This window comes from Mobula hypostoma, chromosome 3 (assembly GCF_963921235.1).
Source record: "Mobula hypostoma chromosome 3, sMobHyp1.1, whole genome shotgun sequence".
Classification (NCBI taxonomy): domain Eukaryota; kingdom Metazoa; phylum Chordata; class Chondrichthyes; order Myliobatiformes; family Myliobatidae; genus Mobula; species Mobula hypostoma.
In genome coordinates this window covers 194219815-194243283 of record NC_086099.1, presented here as the reverse complement: position 1 = coordinate 194243283, position 23469 = coordinate 194219815, and the positions used below count along the sequence as shown (strand labels likewise).

The 23469-nt window shown below is 38.5% G+C and overlaps 1 protein-coding gene across 1 annotated transcript in view; it reads left to right on the top strand.

Moving 5' to 3' along the window:
• LOC134344472 (kinesin-1 heavy chain) overlaps window positions 1-23469 on the top strand; it is a 108054-nt gene that overhangs the window by 64379 nt on the left and 20206 nt on the right. The window contains exons 13-25 of the mRNA XM_063044342.1: window positions 399-467; window positions 1378-1584; window positions 1866-2009; window positions 4669-4854; window positions 5721-5838; window positions 7344-7405; window positions 7535-7644; window positions 8153-8254; window positions 8537-8597; window positions 8711-8782; window positions 16442-16546; window positions 17411-17627; window positions 19423-19561. Of these exons, the coding sequence (XP_062900412.1) occupies window positions 399-467; window positions 1378-1584; window positions 1866-2009; window positions 4669-4854; window positions 5721-5838; window positions 7344-7405; window positions 7535-7644; window positions 8153-8254; window positions 8537-8597; window positions 8711-8782; window positions 16442-16546; window positions 17411-17627; window positions 19423-19561 (1592 nt within the window). The remainder of the gene's footprint in view (window positions 1-398; window positions 468-1377; window positions 1585-1865; window positions 2010-4668; window positions 4855-5720; window positions 5839-7343; window positions 7406-7534; window positions 7645-8152; window positions 8255-8536; window positions 8598-8710; window positions 8783-16441; window positions 16547-17410; window positions 17628-19422; window positions 19562-23469) is intronic.

The window sequence follows — 23469 nt, the reverse complement described above, 5'->3', positions numbered from 1 at the left end:
ACAATATCAAATAATCATCCATTCCGGTTTTGAATTTAGTATTTTCAGTATAATTTTTCCTGTCTCTTTGGTAAATTTAAATTTCATTCATCTCCTGTTTATATACCAAAAACACAGATATGAAACAAAACTGGCTCATGAAAGCTCGTTTACTTTGTTCAGTTCTTAGAAGCCAGGATAATTAGAATGGTTGGAAATCAGAAATTAAAACAAAATGCTGAAAATATTCAATTAGTCGTACAGTATCTATGGTGCGAAATGGTTAACATTTCACCTGTAGCCTTTCATGAGCATGCAATATTGACATAATATTTCAGATTGTACAAGGAAATATTTAGTTATGTTAGCCTTGATGATAAATCACTAAATGCAGAATATTTCTATAATTCTGATTCTAGGATGAAGAGATCAACCAGCAGAGCCAGCTGGTTGAAAAACTTAAGCAGCAAATGTTGGATCAAGAAGAAGTAAGTTTGAACCATAATTACATAGTTGAAAGAAGATGGGCACTGCTTGTTTCTTGAGCATTGATATTTTTGCTGATTACCTTCTCTTTAAAATCTCCAATAGGCAGTTATTTATCCCGAAGTTATTCAATCATGGAACACATATAACCATATAACAATTACAGCACGGAAACAGGCCATCTCGGCCCTTCTAGTCCGTGCTGAACTCTTACTCTCACCTAATCCCACTGACCTGCACTCAGCCCATAACCTTCCATTCTTTTCCTGTCCGTATATCTATCCAATTTAACTTTAAACGACAACATCGAACCTGCCTCAACCACTTCTGCTGGAAGCTCGTTCCACACAGCTACCATTCTTTGAGTAAAGAAGTTCCCCCTCATGTTACTCCTAATCTTTTGCCCTTTAACTCTCAACTCATGTCCTCTTGTTTGAATCTCCCCCATTCTCAATGGAAAAAGCTTATCCACGTCAACTTTATCAATCCCCCTCATAATTTTAAACACCTCTATCAAGCAACACAGCATTTTTTTTTAAACAGAGCCCCATGCATGTAACTAGTGATTCTGAAGTTTTAATATATTTTCTGCTTCCTGCCTGGGTCATCTAGGCCATTTGTGCTACTACTATAACACTACTACTCTATTTACTCTTGCTGACAAAATGGGAACAGATCAGAACTTGTACTGGAGACTACTTAATTACTATAGTATAATGGCACGTAAGCACATTAAGTTACTGAGAAATTTTAATGTATCTGACTAATGAGAAACTGTATATATCTTGGAATAAAATATCTTGAGTATTGCAGCCGTTGTTTTATAACATCTTGAATTTTTGAAGCCATGTAACTTTTGTAGATTGGAGCAGGTTGTATTTTTTAAAAAATTCTATGATGTTCATTACACAGCTTCTGGCATCCACCAGGCGAGATCAAGATAATATGCAATCAGAACTGAATCGTCTGCAGGCTGAGAATGATGCCTCCAAAGAGGAAGTGAAAGAAGTATTGCAAGCCTTGGAAGAACTTGCAGTGAACTATGACCAGAAATCACAAGAAGTAGAAGACAAAACAAGGGAATTTGAGTTACTAAATGATGAACTGGGTCAAAAATCGGTAAGAATTTGCACTAGGTGCAATGTTTCTAAAGTTAGATAAAAACCTGGACTGGTAGCTTGAAATATGGTGTGCTATAAAAATGAAAATTCTATGCTAAATAATTATCATAAAACTTTTATGCTGTGTGGTAGGGTATTTCTCTGGTTTCAGTAGCTGCCACACTAATTAAACCTTTTGTTCATTCTCGGTTGGCTTAGCTTAATTTTCTTTTAGTTTGCTTAGTTCATTTTGTATTTTAAGTCTACTGGTTTCATATTGGACTAATTATGATATTGCAGGCGACATTGACATCACTTGATGCTGAGTTGCAAAAACTGAAGGAAATGACCAATCATCAGAAAAAACGAGTGACTGAAATGATGACATCATTGTTAAAGGATCTTGCAGAAATTGGAATTGCAGTTGGAAACAATGATGTTAAGGTAGGAACACAATCTGGAAAGTTAATTTTTCAGATAGTGACTGTCGGCCAAAGGGTTCCTATTGGTTATCTGAGAGTCAGTTTTTTATTGCCTTAAGAATTTGAGAATAAAATATTACTGCTGTGTTGACATTCAAAGCTTTACAATCCCCAGCTCCCAATGTTTCTAAAATAAAAGCAGAAAATACTGGGAATACTTACCAGGTCGGAAACAGTTAACATTTTGGTTCAGACCTATTCTGACAAAAGGGTATTTGGCTTGAAACCATAGCTCTTTTTCATTCCCTACAGATGTGGCTTGATCTGTTAAGTATTTAGTGTTCTTAAATTGGGTAGTTGAGATTTCTGTAGTACTAAATTTTGGTTGATAAAGTGCAAATTTCCCTCTGCATTTGTTTTGTTTGATTATAGTTTTTTTTAATTGAGATAAATGAGCCAGTGAGCTAACATACTACAGATCTCTGAATTACTCTAATAGAATGAAAAGTTGATTTCAAGCTGAAGATTGCAGTATATGTTCAAAGTTTGAATTTCCCCTATTAATAATTTTCTGTTATTTAAGAATTTTGGCATAATTTGCTATTGGGCAATGGCACCAAAAATGGGTTACTAAAAAAAGTTTGCTATTACAATTTTGTTTTACTTCAGAATATCCAAAAGGTCTTCAAATAAATTTAACACTAAAACCAAAATATTATCTATTAGAAACAAGTTGAAGTTTGAAATGTGTGTATGAATCTTAAAGCTTTTCAAAGCAGAACAATGCAAGGTCCAAAAAAACTAATCAGTCTGCAAGCTCTCGATGTAAGCAGCCTTCCAGATATCATTTTGTTCCCATCATGTAGCGAAAAGTGCTTATTTCTGTTTTGAGATGATGGAATAGTAGTGAAATTGTGTGGACTGCATATTTAGGGGCAGAATTTCCAGTTCCAGATGTTGGCTGAAGTAGGTGAAGTATTGAGCATTGGATAGCGACACAATGCACTATCTGCATTATTCTAAATGTATACTGAGATGCTGTGTAGCTAAATTGGTTTTATTGTTACCACTTATTTACAAAGGTCTGGTGGAAATGCTGTCTTTCATACAGATCAATTTGTTACAACAGTGCATTGAGGAAGTACAAGGTAAAATAACAATCCAGAATGAAGTGCTACGGCTAGAAAGAAATGGTGCAGGTAGATAATGAGATGTAAGGTCATAATGAGGTAGATTGAGGTTGAGTCCATCTCATTGCACTACGGAACTGTTCAGTAGTCTTATAAAAGTGGAATCTAAGCTCTCCTTGAGTCCGGTGATAGGCACTTTCAGCTTTTGTATGTTCTACCTGATGGCAGTGGGAGAAGAGAGGATTGTTGGGGTGGGTGGAAAAGTGTAGGCAGGTCCATGGAGGGGTAGGCTGGCTTCTGTGATACTCTGAGGTAAATCTACAATGCTGTTTTCTTGCTATCGTGGGTAGAGCAGTTGCCATACCAAGCCATGCTATCTCTTAAACTTCGAATCAACCTGACATATGGCAGCTATACAGGCTCCCATTATATTCCCGTGGAAGTATAATGTAGATTCTCCAGAGAATCCTGAAATACCATGAGAGATTTAATTCTGGGACATGTCATATAAATTCCATGTATTCTTTACATCTGAGTTCAGAAATATTAGATTCAAAGCTTATTTGTCTTGGGAGGTAAGTTGGGACAAGAGGGCATGATGGTAAAATTAGGACAATTAATTAAGAGTGATGTTGTGAAACAATTTTTGCATAGAGCATGCAGATGTAGGCACAGTCAAAATTTTAGTACACTGATTTACATCGGGTGATTTTGGAAAAGTGGAATTCAAGTGCAGATCAGTTTTGAAGTAGTTGATTGCTACAGGAAGTAGAGGGGCTGAATGACATAATCCTCAGAAGAATAGGTGCCTTGTAAATGGTAAGTTGTCAATCAGGTTTAAAACACGGCATGTTGCTGAAAAGCTCGAGAAGATGGTTTTGCTACTTGGTAATATCCTCAATCTCTAAGCAATTGTCACACTAAAATCCTGTAATCCTTCCTGATCTCTGCAGTCCAGTTTTTTTTTTTTGGATACTTCATCATTGTAGCAGCCAAGATCCTGAGTTCTGAGCAACACACACAAAATGCTAGAGGAACTCAGCAGGCCAGTCAGCATCTAGGAGAGTACAGTCGATGTTTTGGCCTGAAGTGTCGACTACTCTTTTCCTAGATACTGCCTGGCCTGCTGAGTTCCTTCCAGAGTTTGTGTGTGCTGCTTGGATTTCCAGCATCTGAGATTTTCTCTTGTTCCTGGTTTGTGGAAGTCCTTCTTTCTGTTCCCTTCCTTTTTCACTCTTCAACCCAGCATGTTAAAGATATCCTTTAATCTGTACTCTCTACCATCTCATTAACAGGTCACTAATTCATATTTTGATTCTTTTTTTGGAGAACATTAAAATCTTGCATGGAAATACTATACAAGTCGGGTAGTGTGTAGTCTTTCCTCCCAGCAGAATGACTGATAAAACTGTTTTATATACAAATGACATCTTGAAAACTTGAGTCACAATTTGCTGATTATTTACATATCACATTAATTTACACTTCTTTATCTGGGAGCAGTATTGACATTATAAGAAGGTACATGAATGTAAATTTATTTCTCCACAGCCTGAAGGAAGTGGCCTTCTGGATGAGGAATTTACAGTAGCACGGCTATACATTAGTAAAATGAAATCTGAAGTGAAGACCATGGTAAAACGCTGCAAGCAGTTAGAGGGTACGCAAGTTGAGAGTAACCAGAAGTTAGAAGAGAATGAAAAGGAACTGGCAGCTTGTCAACTTCGCATCTCTCAGGTAATTGATGGAATAATTCAAGACTGGCTGGTTAATTTTAGTTATCTTACAAGGAATAATTTCTATTCAAAGGGATGTTTAGAGAAGGCACTTTTGTAGAATTTATCAAATCCCACTGTTTTAGTCAGCTTGATCAATAATTTGAGCATTGAGTCTGATCACTTTGTTTATATAGTGGACAGTAATTGACTCTCTCAGACTTAACAATGAGCGGACATATCATTTAGAAAGTAACTATCCTGTAAGGAAGTATTTTAACAAAACAATTATAATTAGTGTATTCAGTGTGCATTTGTCATTTTTTTCTGCTTTTGCATGAAATCTAAACTATAATCATCACAAAATAGAATTGTAGTATTTGATTCTCATGTCAGTTGATGCTGTGATTGATAAGTTGATGTAAACTTAGCTAAGTTTGTTTTTCCCTCACTTTTTTCTCAGATAATGAAAGTGCCAGTCAAATATGTTCTTTAAAAGCTTGTATTGATGTTCAATGACAGGAAATGATGGCGGAGGGGGGTGTGGGGTAGGGAACAAGCTTAGTTTTCTATATATTTTTTAATGTATCTCAGGTTGAAACCTACATAAATTTAACCACACCCAAGTTTAAACAATGGTATCTGTCACCTTGGAGACATGAGGGAAAACTTGCATGTTTTTGTGAATGTTACTCCATTCTTCTTGTAGTGAGTTCCTCAGGATTAAGCACGACTTGCTTCCATTCCAGTGCTGTGTTCTGAGGAGGTTGATGAAGTCAAGATAGGACTTGCAGTCTTATTAGCTGTTTATGGGGAGTTTGGGAGACAGTTTGCTGCTTCTGGTCTTTCAGTGGTATGGTGAACTATTTGTTTTGTTAATGATCCTAGCACGAGGCAAAGATCAAGTCACTCACAGAATATCTGCAAAATGTTGAGCATAAAAAGAGACATCTAGAGGAGTCTGTTGATTCGCTAAATGAAGATTTGGTCAAGCTTCAAGCACAAGGTAAGTGCGAAATTCACAGATTTCAGGTTTCTTCCAGAAGCAAAATTCATATCTTTTTCTAGCAAAATGGATTTTGGGTTTATCTGTGGAGCTAATGTTCTAATGTAGGGACTTTGGATCTATGATTAATGCTCATTAATTTTGAATAGTTTTACAGTCTAAAATTTATTGAAAGGAGAATTGAATACACGGAATGTAATGCATTTTGTAGGCCTTGACTGAAATGAGTAATGTGTTAGAACCTGTGGAATTGGAATAAAAGCAGTCTGATTCAATCATGGATGATCTTTTACCTCCATGCCCTTTTCCTGGATGTCCCTTGATTCTGTTAATATCAAGAAGTCTAGTGATCACGGTTTTGAATAAACTCATTGACTGATCCTCCAGAGCCCTTAGGAAAGAGAATTCCATAGATTCAGAATTAGCTTTAATATCCCTGGTATATATCACGAAATTTGTTTTGTGGCAGCAGGATAATGCAATACGTAATAATAAAAACCTGTAAGTTACAACCACAAATATACAAAATGTAAATATGTAGTGTTTAAAAAAAAAAGGGGAAAAAAATGAGATGCAGTGCATGGTTTAATTGTCCATGCTGGAACCTTATGGCGGAGGGGAAGAACCTGTTCCTGAAACAGAGTGTGCTCCTGTACTAGCACCTCAGTGGTAGCAATGACAAGACTGCACTTCCTGGGTGATGGGGGTCCTTAATGATGGATGCCACATTTTGGAGGCATTGCCTTTAGAAGGTGTGCTCAATGCTGGGGAGGCTAATGCCCATGATATAGATGGCTGAGTTTACAACTGTCTGCAGCTTTTTTCTGATCCTGCGCAGTGGCCTCTCTGCACCAGATGGTGATGCACCTGTTAGAATGCTCTCATGGTACACCTGTAGAGATTTGTGAGTCTGTGGTGACATACCAAATCTCCTCAAACTTAATCCTTCATCCTTTGGCCTCCTTTGCTCCAAGGAAAACAAGCCCAGCCAATCCAATTTTTCCCCATAAATAATCCTCCAATCTAGGCAACATCCCCATGAATCTAGGCACACATCCTTCCTTTGTGTGACCAGAACCATCATAGTACTGCGAATGCAGCTTAACCACCATTTTGTAAAGCTGTAAAATAACCCTGATTCCTATATTCTGTGCTCTGATGTATGAAGGCAAGCGTACTACTTAACTCATTGACCATTGAACTGTGGACTTGAACCCCTAGGCACTGTTCATCAACATTTACTATCATTTAGTGTGTATGTTCTACCCACCCCTGGCCATTTGACTTACCAAAACGTACACTGAGTTGGTTTTCCAGGAAATCGTTTACTTCATTGCAATGGCCAGAAATTTTCACTGAATTCTGTTCTTCAGTTTGGGGAAAGTTTATCTTGGTTTTATAGTTTATGTGATTAATTTTTAAAAAATCTTGATAAATTCAGCTTGTAAACTAGATAATGTTGAAATTTTGCAAAGATAATTATGGTAATTATTATGAATCCACAGAAAAAGTACATGAAATGGAAAAGGAACACTTGAACAAAGTACAAACTGCAATTGAAGTGAAGGTAACACCACTGAAACTAAGCTTTAATTTATTTCAAAAAAAAGCCTGTAAAACAATCTTTTAGTCTTGGTTCATTTTTCAGGATCAGACTTCTGTATGACATTAATACGTACTCATTTGTGCATTACAGCAAGCTGTAGAGCAACAAATGCAGAGCCACCGTGAGGCGCACCAAAAACAGATCAGCTGTTTAAGGGATGAGATTGAAAAGAAGGAGAAACTCATCACTGATCTTCAAGAGTATGTTTCTAATGCACAGTAAATTTATAAACAGCTGTGATAGGAAGATTTTTGTATGTTTTTATATTTCTTTAAAATAATTTCTGAATCCATGGTATTTTTTGGTAAATTTCTCACAAATGAAAACTTATTTTTTAGACAAACATGCAGTGCATTTTTAACAACATTAAAGTTGCCTTTGCCTCTTGGGTTGATACCAGCCAAAAGCATTTAAACTCATGAGTCATGCTGGATCAATGTTACCCATCTATACATTCATCTTTATTTTAAATAAAAAAATAGTACAGTGGTACATGTAGATAATTGATTCAAACCCTACTTGATGCCCAAAAGATACAGTTGGATGAGATTTAAATGTTAACTGCTAAGTTATCAATATAATTTTCCTTGCAAACTTTTAATTTGTTAGTGTTACACAAGTGGGGAGGGGATATAAATTAATCAGAGAAATTAATACCAGTGTTCACTGATTTAAGTAAAGTGAATTAAATTTCTTTCCATTTTGCAGCCAAAATCAGAAAATGATGCTGGAGCAGGAGCGACTACATTTAGAACATGAAAAGCTAAAAACCGTGGATCAGGAGAAAAGTCGTAAATTACATGAATTAACGTAAGTAATGGGGTGGAGTGGATTAGTTATACATCTGTCAATGACAAGGCAACTGAATTTGCAAACCAAACTATAAAGTATTCTTAGAAGTTACAACTCTAATGGTACTAAATTATAATGAGAATTTATAGGACAATGCTTATTACATTATTAGGCACCGAAAATTGCAGTGGTTTATCTATTTACAGAAACAGGAATGAACTTTATATTTGAAAGTCCAGGTAAAATGTCAATACTTGTATGATCATATCTATTCTAAATAAAATATTGTACTGCTTTTAGCATTATGCAAGATCGTCGAGAGCAAGCAAGGCAGGACCTCAAAGGACTAGAAGAGACAGTGGTAAATGAAATCAAGGATTTTCTTTTTGGGTCTTACAGTTTTTTAAAAAATTTTGATTTGTCCAATAAAATTATTGTGCACTAATGGATTGTTGTATTCTTGTTTTCTTTTAGGCAAAAGAACTCCAGACACTCCATAATCTTAGAAAGCTGTTTGTTCAAGACTTGGCAACTAGAGTCAAAAAGGTATGCAAATTGCTATCTTATCTCAAGGCAATATCTGTATCAATAACTTCCTGAAGCATGTTCACTAGAAAATTTATTGATGGAGTTTATGTTTAGAACAAAATGCTACATCTATTTGCAATCCAAAAAGCAGAAAATGGTGGCAATGCTTAGCAGGTCAAACTTCCATCTGAAATATTGATGTTGTCTCTTCCCCCTACATTTACTGCTTGACCTAGCATATTCTGTGCTTGTGTTACTTTATTATAAATTCAGGGTACTCTAAATTTTTAGAGTTAATTAAATACTTAATATATTAATCTTGAGTTATAGTTACCATTTTGTATGCTGATGCAAAAAGGAAGATCCCACAAAGTATAGTTATGGTTTATTAAATATACACTCTGTCAAAACAGAAATAAATAGCTTTAAAGGGGAACCACTCCAGTGGCTTTTGTTGTACTTCGCACAAGAGGAAGATGATTGTAGTTTATCAGTTGCCTCAGCTCCAGGACATCAAGTGCCTCCTAGGTCCAGGAATCTTCAGCTGCTTCATCAATAACCTCCCCTCCTTTCATCCTAATGTCAGAAGTAGAATTCTACGTACAACTGAGCAAACAAACCCAAGTTATGGACACAATTTAGCAAGTAACATCCTGTCACAAAGGTTACCAGGCAAAAAAATGTAATGCAAAAGCATCTAACCAGTTACCCTTGAGATTCAATGTAATTACCAATGCTGAATCCCTATTTTTTAGGAATCATCTTTGACAAGTCAGCTGGACTAGCCACAATAATACTGTCTAAAAGAGCAGGTGAAAGGCCTGATCTTCTGTTGCTCAAAATTCGTCTCCTGAAACACAAAAATATTTCCACCATCTAGACAAAAGACTGGAAAAATATAGGTCTAATAATTACCAGAAGCTCATGAGAAAACAGCTCATTTTATTGGCATCACATCCACACCCCCCCCCCCCCCAGACTGATACATCGTGGCTGCAGTTGTTACTCACCTAGGCTACTCTTGAAAACACTTCCCAAATCCATGACATTACCCACCAAGAAGGACAAGAGTGCAGTTGCAGGTCCACCTCTGAGTTGCACACTACTCTTTACTTAGAAATATCTCGCTGGTCATTGCTGGATCTAAATCCTAGACTTTCTTACCATGCACCACTTTCACCAGAAGGCCTGGAGCAGTACCAGGGGTTCACTACCACTTTCATGGTACAGTTTTGATGGGTAATAAATGGTATCTCTTCAGACGATGTCAGGATTCAAAAAAAAAAAAAAGTTTTTGAAATTTACATTCCCACTGAACTGGAACAATCCTGCCGTCAACCATTAGAAACTGCAGTCAGAACGGACTCCAAGTCAATGCTCTCAAATGAGCCAGGAAATAGTTTTAGATTAGATTAGATTATGAGGACACGCAGTCCTCTTTTATTGTCATTTAGTAATGCATGAATTAAGAAATGATACAATGTTCCTCCAGAATGATATCACAGAAACACAAGACAAACCAAGGCTAAAACTGACAAAAACCACATAATTATAACATATAGTTACAATAGTGCAAAGCAATACTGTAATTTGATAGAACAGACCATGGGCACGGTAAGAAAAAGTCTCAGTCTCTCGAAAGTCCCATCATCTCACGCAGACGGTAGAAGGAAGAGAAACTCTCTTCCTGCCATGAGCTTCCAGCGCTGCAAACTTGCCGATGCAGCACCCTGGAAGCACCCAACTACAGCCGACACTTGAGTCCATCCGAAAACTTCGAGCCTCCGACACCGTGCACCATCTCTGCCGAGCGCTTCGACCCTGGCCCCGGCAGTAGGCAAAGGCGAGGATTTGGGGCCTTCCCCTCTGGAGATTATTGATCGCACAGTAGCAGTGGCAGTGAAGCAGGCATTTCAGAAGTTTCTCCAAATGTTCCTCTGTGCTTCTCACGGCTGTCTCCATCAAATCAGGATTGTGCACAGCATCCTACTTACAGATACGATATCATTTTGGAGCAGCCGCACGCGCTGCATTGCGCCGCCATCTTCTCCTCCCCTCCTCTTGTTATTGGTATATATTCGTTGCTGAAAAGTTTGCTTGCACACAGGTTTTTCTCCCACACTGGAGCTAAGGACAGAACCATTGTGGCACCACTCAATCTTCTTCCTATATGCTGATTCATCACTACTTTTGATTCGGCCACTTGACAGTGATGTCATCAGCAAACTTAACTATGGCATTGGAGCTGTGCTTATCCACACAGTCATAAATGATATCTCAGGGTTGTATGGTTATATATGATTCATATACTTTGATAAATATACTTTGAACTTCTCTGGAGGTCTCAGACAGCTGCTGCAGTAGACATTTGGAACCACTAGAGGTCATGTGTAAGCTGTTAGTCAAGATGACTGAAGCTTTTAAAAGCTAAAACTCTTAAATTTGCAATTGCATCACATTTACAGTTTGAGAATTATAAATGTGCTTTAGTTTGTGTTTTTAAATACTGTTCAATAATAGTAGCCCATCTCCCTTTTTCTATACAATGATTTGTACCTGAGGAATGTTTTCCATTTATGGTGATGTTAATCTGGTTTATAATGTGCCCTGTAGTTAACTTTGTTTTGGATGAATTGTATGATACTTGAATTATTCCCAGATGGGTGGATTAATTGCTCACATTTTGTCAATGTTTGTGACACCATGTAATTTAACATGTAATCTGCTCATTTTCTGAGTGTTTTTAAAAGAAACAGTATTTGGTTGTGGTACACGTTGAGAAGCTATTCACCATTTGATAAACTTGCAAGGGCACTTCAGAAACCAGTAAAAGGTTAGTGTAGGGTTGAAGTGCCACTGTCTATTAGAAAATGGTAGCAAGAGTCAGGTGATTTGCTCTTTCTGGCCTGCTTTAACATTCAGTGTTATCTCATCAAGCACAATCTCTTCACCAGCTCACCGTAACCTCAATTCCTGGATCTTCCAAATAATCATCAGCTTCCTCTTAAACACCACAATGATCTAACCACCACTTCCTTATAGGTTGGAGAACTCAAAAGATTGGCCATCCTTTGTGAGAGACGATCCTGTGCACTTCAGGTTTAATTTTTTAACCTTCACCCCTCTTTTGGAAACACCTTGACATCTACCCTATTAAGCGACCTCAGTTTTGTATGCTTCAATAAGATGTTTCTGTTCTTCTAAACTCCAAAGAATATGGACCTAACTTCTAGTGATAAGGCAGCTCCGTCATCCCAGGAATAAGTCTAGTGAATTTCCTTTTGACTGGCGTGTATGCTCTTTCTTAAATAAAGAGGCCAACTCCAGTATGCGATATAAATTTAACAATACTTTCCTAATTCAAAACTTAATGCTTTTTCAATAAGTGGCTTTGCACCTAATTACCCTTTTCAAAAAGCACTGAGTGAATCGGGGGGTCTTAACCTGAAATCAATATATGTACTTAATCCCAAATATGTTATGTATTAACCTAGACCTCTGAATTACTGGACTAGTTCAATAATTCAGCCAGTATTTGGTATTCCATGCTTCCATTTTATAAAGTAAATACTTCACCTTTGTCCTTAATTACAGTTTTTATCAGCAATCTCTAAACTACAACTAGTGATTGTAAAATGGTTAGATCCTCAGTGACAATGCTGTCAAACTAATTGATTTTGCGTTTGGTCAGCTGGACCCCAGAAATTTGTCGTAGAAGGTGTTCGTAAGTCTTGATACCAGATTTGAGCAGATGTAATCACAGTATAGAGGAAAAACTAAGGCTCTTTTATTTAGAAATAAGGAAGTTGATAATAACTAAATAAAGGACTTTAAGGTTGGTAGTTTAATAAGCAAACTTGTTAGGAGGGGCTTATGAAAGATGTTCCAAATTATGGAGAAATCCAAAGGGTGAACTTGTAAATTGAGCATTTACAGTTGGGGTAATTACAATACAGTGGACTCAAGTTAATTGGGACCAGTACATTTTGGCTCAATTGAGCGACTGTCCCAATTGGGCAAAGTTGCTATACCTTCTGAACTACTTTCATGAAAAGACACACTAATACTTTAACTGAGTAACACATTGTTGAAATGAAATGCAGAATAAATTATAACATTACCAATGCTACTACAGTTCTATAAAACTGTATTAGTTCCTAATAGTTATTGATGGAGGAATTCATTAGAATTTATTTACATCTTGCATCTATTCCTAAACGTGTTAGGATACTGTTGCAATGTACAGACATGTGAATTCAAAAGTCTAATGGCTTGTGGAAAGAAAGAAGGAAGAAAGAAATGTATACTGCTGTGTTCTTTTGATTATTTGTAAATGAACAAAGTCAATGCAGCTACCGAGTACAGATGAGTAAACTATCCATTCTTAGCCTCTTAAAGCATTGAGGCTTAATGCTTTCCCCAAAAACCAACAATTTCCTTTTATCAGATCCTGACATATTTGAATAACACAATAGTTATGCAATCCATTGCTTTCTTTGAACCTGATAGTGTTGCATGTTTATAGAAAAGGGAGCCGTCCGGCCTGGCATAATAAAAATAGGTCCGCTTCATCAGCATTGTAGAAATCGGCATTGCAAAATCCAGTTATCACTGCCAGCTTATGAGTGGTGTTAGGCAGATGGCTTTTAATTTGATCCAATATGGTAATTTTTTCAGCAAATATCAAATCTTTTTGTGACATCTTGAAGATTTTTTCAAGTCAAAATAAAAATCAAAATGACCAAAAATGACTACTTTTTGAATAAGCATCTGCCATCTCAGATAACATAACGCAAGCCCGCACAACTGATACCATCTTAAAGACTCTTTGCTCTCAGCAAGGTGTAGTATCTTATGGCCACAAAAGTGCATGCAACTAACGCTAGTTAAAAATTGTTCAGCCCAGTCTCCTGTCCAAATTAAGCAGCATGGTGTCCCAAATAAACAAAAGGAATCCCAGCTATATTTTTGATTAGTTTTTAAGCATTATCCTGAATAACTGATGGCCCAATTAACTGGAATCCTGTAGATTCTGATTGGCAAAATTAACAAGTAAGCAGATCCCAAGGAGAGAATAAAGGCACGAGCATTTGAAGAATGGGCCTTGTTTGGTACTCTTCGTAGCTATGTAACACTAGTAATTGCTGATTAAGTCTCTAGTCATAGGCGAGGTCCCTGAGGACTGTCAGGTAACTGAGGTTCCTTTGTTCAAGAAGAGAAATGGGGATAATACTGGAAATTATGGACTGGTGAGTCTTATATCAGTAGCAGGGAAGATACTGGAGAGGATTCGTAGGTATAGGATTTATAAGTATTTGGAAAATGTGCGAAACAGATAATTTATTAACTTAAACACGAAATCTGCAGATGCTGGAAATTCAAGCAACACACACAAAAACAGGCAGCATCTATAGGAAGAGGTACAGTCGATGTTTCGGGCCGAGACCCTTCGTCAGGACTAACTGAAGGAAGCTTTCTTTTTCAGTTAGTCCTGACGAAGGGTCTCGGCCCGAAACGTCGACTGTACCTCTTCCTATAGATGCTGCCTGGCCTGCTGCGTTGACCAGCATTTTTTGAATTTATTAACTTAATTGAGTTTTTCAAGGAAGTAACTGAGATGACTGATGAAGATTAGAGTTGTGGATATTGTCTATGTGGATTTTGGTAAGCTATTCAACAAGATCCCTTATTGTAGGCTCAAATGCATGGAGTGGCATGCCTGTTTTTATCTTCTAAAAGCAGGCCAATTCTGAATCCAGAGGGTAGTGGGCAATGGATTTTATTTTGGCTAGAATACTAATGTTTACAGGGATCCATACTGAGACATTTGCTGTTTTGTGATTGTATATAAATGACTTTGAAATGTGGATCGGTCAGTTAGTAAGTTTGCAGATGACATGTATTGGTGGTATTGTGGCTAGTGTAGCTTCATTGTGATTATGGATGGATAAGTGGCAGGTGGAGTTTAATTCGGGCACCTGTGAGGTGTTGCACTTTGGGAGATGAAGGGAAAGTACTGAGTTAATCACATGACCTTCAGCTGTATTAATGTATCTTGGGGTCCAAGTCCATAGTTCCCTGTGGTCACACAAGTCACCTGTGACTAGTGGTGTGCCACAGGGATCAGTGCTGGGTCCATTGTTATTTGTCATCTATATCAATGATCTGGATGATAATGTGGTAAATTGGATCAGCAAGTTTGCTGATGATACAAAGATTGGAGGTGTAGTAGACAGTGAGGAAGGTTTTCAGAGCCTGCAGAGGGACTTGGACCAGCTGGAAAAATGGGCTGAAAAATGGCAGATGGAGTTTAATACTAACAAGTATGAGGTATTGCACGTTGGAAGGACAAACCAACGTAGAACATACAGGGTTAATGGTAAGGCACTGAGGAGTGCAGTGGAACAGAGGGATCTGGGAATACAGATACAAAATTCCCTAAAAGTGTCATCACAGGTAGATAGGGTCGTAAAGAGAGCTTTTGGTACATTGGCCTTTATTAATCGAAGTATTGAGTATAAGAGCTGGAATGTTGGTGAGGCCGAATCTGGAGTATTGTGTTCAGTTTTGGTCACCAAATTACAGGAAGGATATAAATAATGTTGAAAGAGTGCAGAGAAGGTTTACAAGGATGTTGCCGGGACTTGAGAAACTCAGTTACAGAGAAAGGTTGAATAGGTTAGGACTTTATTCCCTGGAGTGTAGAAGAATGAGGGGAGATTTGATAGAGGTATATAAAATTATGATGGGAATAGATAGAGTGAATGCAAGCAGGCTTTTTCCACTGAGGCAAGGGGAGAAAAAAACCAGAGGACATGGGTTAAGGGTGAGAGGGGAAAAGTTTAAAGGGAACATTAGGGGGGGGCTGCTTCACACAGTGAGTGGTGGGAGTATGGAATGAGCTGTCAGACGAGGTGGTAAATGTGGGTTCTTTTGTAACATTTAAGAATAAATTGGACAGATACATGGATGGGAGGTGTATGGAGGGATATGGTCCGTGTGCAGGTCAGTGGGACTAGGCAGAAAATGATTCGGCACAGCCAAGAAGGGCCAAAAGGCCTGTTTCTGTGCTGTAGTTTCTATGGTTTAAGTCAGTGGGGTGGTAACAAAGGCATATGGCATAGTTCAGGAGAAGGGTAGTTATGCTGCACCTTTATAAAACTCTAGTTAGGACATATCTGGAATATTGCATTTAATACTGATTGTTTCATTACAGGGAGGCCTGATAGAAGTTTATAAAATTGTGAGGCATAGATAGAGGAGATATCTGGAGACTTTTCCCAAAGGTTAAAATGTCTAATACTAGGGGGAATACATTTACGACGAGAGGGGTAAAGTTCAAAGGAGATGTGTGTGACATTGTTTTTACATAGTGCTGGCTGTCCGGAATATGCTGCTAGGAGTAGTGGTAGAGACATTTAACAGGCTACTAGATCAGCACTTGAGTATGGAGGGCTATGTACCATGTGCAGCCAGAAGGAAATGGGTGTTGTTAGCACAGTAGCTCAGTATAATATTGTGAGCTGGAGTGCCTTGGGGTGTTCTCTTCTATACTAGCTGTATGCCAGCACTATTTTGTCAAATAATTCATTGAAACAGTTTTACTGTGATGAAAGCTTGTATTCAATCTGTTTTATTATCTGATTTTGTCAATTTTCGTGTATTTTGTATCCCTAGAGTGCTGAAATGGATTCTGATGATACTGGTGGTAGTGCTGCACAGAAGCAAAAGATCTCCTTTCTTGAGAACAATCTTGAACAGCTCACTAAGGTTCACAAACAGGTACATCAGAAGCATTAGTTCCTAATCAGCTTATTTATATTTGTTATTCATTTGGAAAGGAAAGGTACATCGTATCCAGAGTTTCTCCGGTTAGCGGACGACTTCCCTAATGTCTAAACAAGCACACACGTCCAGTTGTCAATAAATGCAAATTTAAAAGGATTGGAGCTTTGCTTTCAAAGTGTCCAAGAATTTATGCTGCCTTTTTAAACAAAGCTTTGATCTAGCCTACAGATGAGCAAAATTAGCAACACTGTGTCAAAGCAATTGGATCTTTGTTGTCCTGAATTTACTTATAGTTTTGTTATTGTGGATATATCTTCAGATTAGAAAACCATTCAAAGCCATGCAGGTTTGTATAATCTGTTGTTATTGACTTGGAAGCTAAAATTTACTGGTAGCAATTTTCCTTTGATCTCAGCAGTTTAAAAGCGGCAGAATTTTTAAATTTCCCAGTTATAGGACTATTCTGCCAAATAGTGTGCAAGCTTACAATCATCAAGCAGAAATCATCAAAATTTTTTTCTATTATGTATGATAAATAAAAAATGACTAAAATGGTCAATGGGCATTCTTTTATACTGGACTGCTGTTATTCCTATTTTAACTTTTAGAATTCTAACACTCGTGTTGATCCACAAAGTATTTCCTATAGATATGAAGACATTAACAGTCATTGATATGTTAATTGCACATCATTGGTGTTTTATACATAGATGAAACAGTGCAAATTCAGTCCATTTAAATATTGTATAATCTTTTGCATGGAGATTGGTATTGTTCAATTCATTACATTTAAGTTGCAATTTTATGAAGTCCTGATGAAATCTCATCGTAGTTTCTAATTTTAATGTTATACTTCAGTTGGTACGAGATAATGCAGACCTTCGTTGTGAACTTCCAAAATTGGAGAAACGCCTTAGAGCTACAGCTGAAAGGGTCAAGGCTTTGGAGTCCGCGTTAAAGGAAGCGAAAGAGAATGCAGCTCGAGATCGCAAGCGCTACCAGCAGGAAGTAGATCGCATCAAGGAAGCTGTGCGAGCAAAGAATATGGCAAGGAGAGTACACTCTGCACAGATTGGTACGTTTAGAAATTTAACAGTAGTGTAGAGCTGGTATTACTATTTACACATAATCTAGTCATTTGATCTCTTTAATCTTAAAATATTAAGATATGCAGTAAGTACTTGGATCAGGCAATATCTGTGGATGTCAACAAATTTTCCTGAAACTAGAAGAAGATTGTAATTATTACAAGTGTTCATTAGTGACATCTTGCTGGAGTCCTGGAACTAGTACAGAGTGATCTCTTTCACAGAAGAGTCAGGAATAGAAGCATCTGTGTATTTTCGATGTCTACAGTTTTCTCTTTTTGCTTTGTTCCCTTGAATAAATTGAACTGTGGTCCTGTTATTTATGGTTGAGGAAGAACTATTTTTGTAGATTATGGAAATAGTTTGTTACATTGAAGTGAAATCAACCTTCAAGCTGTAAATTTACATGTGCAATCCCTTTTAAATTGGCTTTTATGAAAGGAGATCCATTGGATGCTAAGTATTTGATGTATTGCTGGATATTTGACATCATTAGCACTCCTCATGCTTAAATATCGTAATTTTGTTCCCCATTTCAAGTCGCGAGGTTGGAGCCAGATATTGTTGGTCCCCCCCCCGCCCCCATCAGTTCTGATCAAACCAAAATCCCATTGGTTCAGAGTATGAAATTACATCTTGTTGGCAAATGCCAAAGGTTCTGTTTGCCTGTTGAATTGGAAGCACATTCATTGACTAACATGGAAAGCTCTGAATTGCTGATTTGCAATGCAATCTGCCAATTCCCTCCATGTAAAGCTCTGCTGAGATAAAGTTGTATGAGACCAAATTGGGAAGGTGCTGGGGAATAGTCATCATAGAACAGGCCCTCTCGGCACACAGTGACTGCAGAACATAATGCCTATTTAAAGTGCATATGTAGTTGTATATTTATAATCCTTAAGTTACTTATGTCAAAATGCCTTTTAAACCTTTCTGTTGTATCTTCTCTCACCACTACCCTGACAGCATGTTGCTGGCACCTACCACTCTATGTGCTTAAAATACAATACATGTAAATCTCCTTCAACTTGCCCCCCTTACCTTAAAGCTTTACTCCATTGACACTATTTGACAATTCTGTGCCCTCTTGTATTTGATATTTGACAATTCTGTGCCCTCTTGTATTTGACAGCTTCTGACTATCACCGTCGATACCTCCTGCAAATTTGTATACTTTGATCAGGTAACCACCGCCCAGGCTTCCGAAGCTCCAAAGAAAGCAATTCAAACTTGTGCAACCCCTCCTTTTAGTTAGTACTCTCTAATTCAGTCAACATCATGGTGAACATCTTCTGCAAAGCTCTAAAGCCTTCATATCCTTTCTGTAATACTGTGACCAGAATAGTATACTATACTGTAGATATAGCCTATCTGAGGGTTTTGTACAATTGCATACAAGTCAAGAAATCGGCAAATGAAGGTAAGTACGCTGTAGGCCTTCATGAATTATACAAAATGCACATGCAAATTTGCATTCTGATTTCCTCCACATCCGAAAGGCATTTTTATTAAGTTATTAGGTCAGTGTAATTGGTATTTGTAATTTGCGGGAGATATCGATGGGGAGAGTCAGAATCTGTCAAATACAAGAAGGCACTGGACTCTCAAGTTGATTGGCATGTGAAAGGGAATAGGTTGCATCTACTGGGAAGAAAGGAAGAGAATGGCTTCAAATTTGGATCCAATGGGTAATTGGTTTCTTGCATTATAAAAGTAGGTAGCAAATGCAAAATTATTGTTTGGTCTCCAAATAAGGTTTAAATTGTTTTTATTTCTCTCTAGCTAAACCCATCCGTCCTGGTCAACCCCCCATGGCATCTCCAACTCATCCAAGTGCAATTCGTGGAGGAGGTGGATTCTTCCATAACAGTCAAGCAGTTGCAGTACGTGGAGGTGGCGGCGGCGTAAAATCAGATAAGATGTACGTATCTAGTGAAAAATTGCTCTGTGTAATTCCAAAATAGTTATCTCACTGAAGTCGTCTTATTTTTCTATTGATTTATTTATTTCGTTGCTCCTTTCTGTGCACTGGGCGGCAACCTTGACATTTCTTTGGCATTTTTGTGGGTTTTTTTACGAGGCTGAGTTGCAAGCTCAACACTCAACCCAGCGAGTGAGGAGCGGTCAGACTCAAACCTGGGACCACTCACCTCAACGTCCAATGCAGGTGCCACTTCACCGCCACGCAACACATTTAATTAGAGCTTGCATTTATTGTTTGCTCGATTTGTTTATTTTCTCTCTGCACATTGGGTGTTTTTTTTTGGTTATTTTTCATGGCTGCCTGTTAGGCGATGAATCTCAAGGTTGTGTAATGTGTACATTGATAATTTACTTTGAACTTTGATACAGCATGAAACAGGTCCTTCCAGCTCAATGAGATGTGCCGCCCAACAATCCACTTACTTAACACTGGTCTAATCACAGGACAATTTACAGTGACCATTTAACCTACTCTCTTGTCTCATAACTCTGTGAGCTAATTATCTGTGTACATATAACCATTTCCTAATGTTTTTCAAATTTTACAGGACATTGCTGCTTTAATTGTTTTTCTTTTCCCATCGTAATTAATGAATGTACTTGCCTCTCCTTTGGCATTGTCATCTTTTGCCACTGCTGCAACTGGGTAATGAAAATGACTAATTCAAAGCACCTTTGCTATTCATAGGGCTTAATACAATAAATACAAAATAAAGACAAAAGCTAATCAAATAAATTGATCAGTAAGAAAATGGAAGTGGGGACAAGATGCTGTGCTGGATTACGGATACCACTGAAACACAGAGGCTTTAGACCCTCACAACTATCCTGCTGGTGAATAAAATTGAAGACCTTAGCAAGATTGCTGAACCAGAAAGACATTGGGGACTGCTGTGTACTTCATGGAAACATGGCTATCTCTACCATTTTGGACTCAACACTGCAGACTTATTCTCTTAAAGGCAGAGGATGTGGAGTATGTTTTACAATTAACTCATCGTGGCGCACAAATGTGTCCGTCCTGCCTCAGTCCTGCTCACCTAACTTGGATGATCTTAACAGTCAAGTATTGTCCATTTTATCTGTTAATGGAGTTTTCTGCCATCATCCTGATAGCAGTGTACATTCCACCTCAGGCTAACATCAGGCAGGCACTGCAGGAGCTGAGCAATGTAATCAGGCACGAAACTGCACACCCTGATGCCTTCCCTATGATTGCAACCAGGTCAGTTTTGAAGTCTCTGAGCAGCTACCCACCAGTATATCACCAGGAAACCAGAGGAGCCAATACACTTAACCACTGTTATTTCACCATCAAGAACGTTTACTGTGCCATCCCACACCCACACTTGGGAAAGTCTGTTCACCTCGCTGTACTTCTACTCCTAACGTATAGGCAGAGACTAAAGGATGTAGCACCAGTGGTGAGGACCAAGAAGTCATGGTCAAAGGAGGTGGTGGTGCGCTGACACGACTGCTTTGAGTCGGTGGACTGGACAATATTCAAAGGTTCATCTTCGAGATTGAATGAATATGCCACAGTTATCACCAACTTCATCAACATCTCTGGATGAGTCCAGGTCATACCAGACATACGCAAAACAAAAGCCAGGATATTCACATCTGCTGAGGGCTAGATCTGTAGTGTTCAAGACTGGTAATACAGAATTGTACAAGAAGTCCAGGTACGACCTACGGAAGGCTACTTTAAGGATGAAAAAACAATTCTGATTGAGGTTAGAGATGGAATCTGATGCATGTCATCTCTGGCAGAGTTTGCAGGCCTTAGTTCCTACAAGGTGAAACCTAACGTCGTTAATGGCTGTGATCCTTTACCCTCAGATGAGCTTAAAGCCTTCTACGCCCATTTTGAAAGGGAGAATAAAATACCTGTGCAAATCCCTGCAGCACCTGGTGACCCAATGATCTGTCTGAGGCCGACATCAGAAAATCTTAGAAGAGGCTGACCCTCGCAAGGCATCATGCCCTGATGGAGCCCTGATAAGGATCTGAAAACCTGTGTCAACCAACTGGCAGGGGTGTACAGGAACACTTATATACTTAGAGATACAGCAGGGAGTAGGCCCTTCCGCCCTTTCGAGATACAGCAGGGAGTAGGCCCTTCCGCCCTTCCAAGCCACGCAGTTCAGGAACCCCTGACAAACCTGACTGTCCCTTGACTAGGTTAGGGTTAATGTACAAAGACCAAGTATCCTCCCTGTTACATCTTTGGGATCTGGGAGGAAACCAGAGGAGCCGACATCTTCAACGACTTATCGCTGCAGCTGCAAGTTCCCACCTGGTTCAAAAGGGCGACAATCATACCAGTGCCCAAGAAGAGTAGGTGAGCTTCAGGAAAGGGAAGTCAAGGGAACACATCCCAGTCCTCATCGAGGGGTCAGCAGTGGAAATTGTGAGCAGTTTCAAATTCTTGTGTGTCAACATCTCTGAAGATCTATCCTGGGCAATTACAAAGAAGGCATGACAGCAGCTATATTTCATTAGGAGTTTGAGGAGACCTGGTATGTCACCAAAGCCACTCCCAAGTTTTTACAGATGTACCATTGTAACTGGTTGAGTCACCGTCTGATTTGAAGGGGCCACTGCACAGTATTGGAAAAAGCTGCAGAAAACTGTAAATTCATCCTGTTTCATCGTGGGCACAGGACTCCCCAGCATCCAGGACACCTTTAAAAGGTGACATCAATAATTAGGGACCCCTATCCCTCAAGAAATAGCCTCATCTCATTGCTATCATCAAGGAGGAGATACAGGAACCTGAAGAGAGACACCCAGCTGTTTCAGGAACAATTTTCCCCCCTCTTTTTTACACTAGTTCTTTTTTTGTGTGTACTTATTTAATTTTAATTATGTATTACAATGTACTGCTGCCACAAAACAACAAATTTCACAACATATTATATGCCAGTGATTCTGAATTTAAATTGTATTGTGGAATGAGGAAATATCATTAGGTCTTGCGGCTGACTTGAGTTTGAATAGGAAGTTTGTCTAAAATTCAGCTTCTGGATTTGATAGAAACCATATAACAATTACAGCACGGAAACAGGCCATCTCAGCCCTTCTAGTCCGTGCCGAACTCTTACTCTCACCTAGTCCCACCGACCTGCACTCAGCCCATAACCCTCCATTCCTTTCTTGTCCATATATCTATCCAATTTAACTTTAAACGACACCATTAAACCTGCCTCAACCAGTTCTGCTGGAAGCTCGTTCCACACAGCTACCACTCTCTGAGTAAAGAAGTTCCCCCTCATATTACCCCTAAACTTTTGTCCTTTAACTCTCAACTCATGTCCTCTTGTTCGAATCTCCCCCACTCTCAATGGAAGAAGCCTATCCACGTCAACTCTATCAATCCCCCTCATAATTTTAAGTACCCCTATCAAGTCCCTCTGTCAACCTTCTACGCTCCAAAGAATAAAGACCTAATCTGTTCAACCTTTCTCTGTAATTTAGGAGATTAAACCCAGGCAACATTTTAGTAAACCTCTTTTCTACTCTCTCAATTTTATTGACATCTTTCCTATAAATCGGTGACCAGAACTGTACACAATACCCTAAATTTGGCCTTACCAGTGCTTTATACAATTTCAACATTACATCCCAACTCCTATACTCAATGCTCTGATTTATAAAGGCCAGTATACAAAAAACTTTCTTCACCACCCTATCCACATGAGATTCCACCTTCAGGGAACTATGCACCATTATTCCTAGATCCCTCTGTTCTGCAGCATTCTTCAATGCCCTACCATTTACCATGTATGTCCTATTTTGATTAGTCCTACCAAAATGTAGCACCTCACATTTTTCAGCATTAAA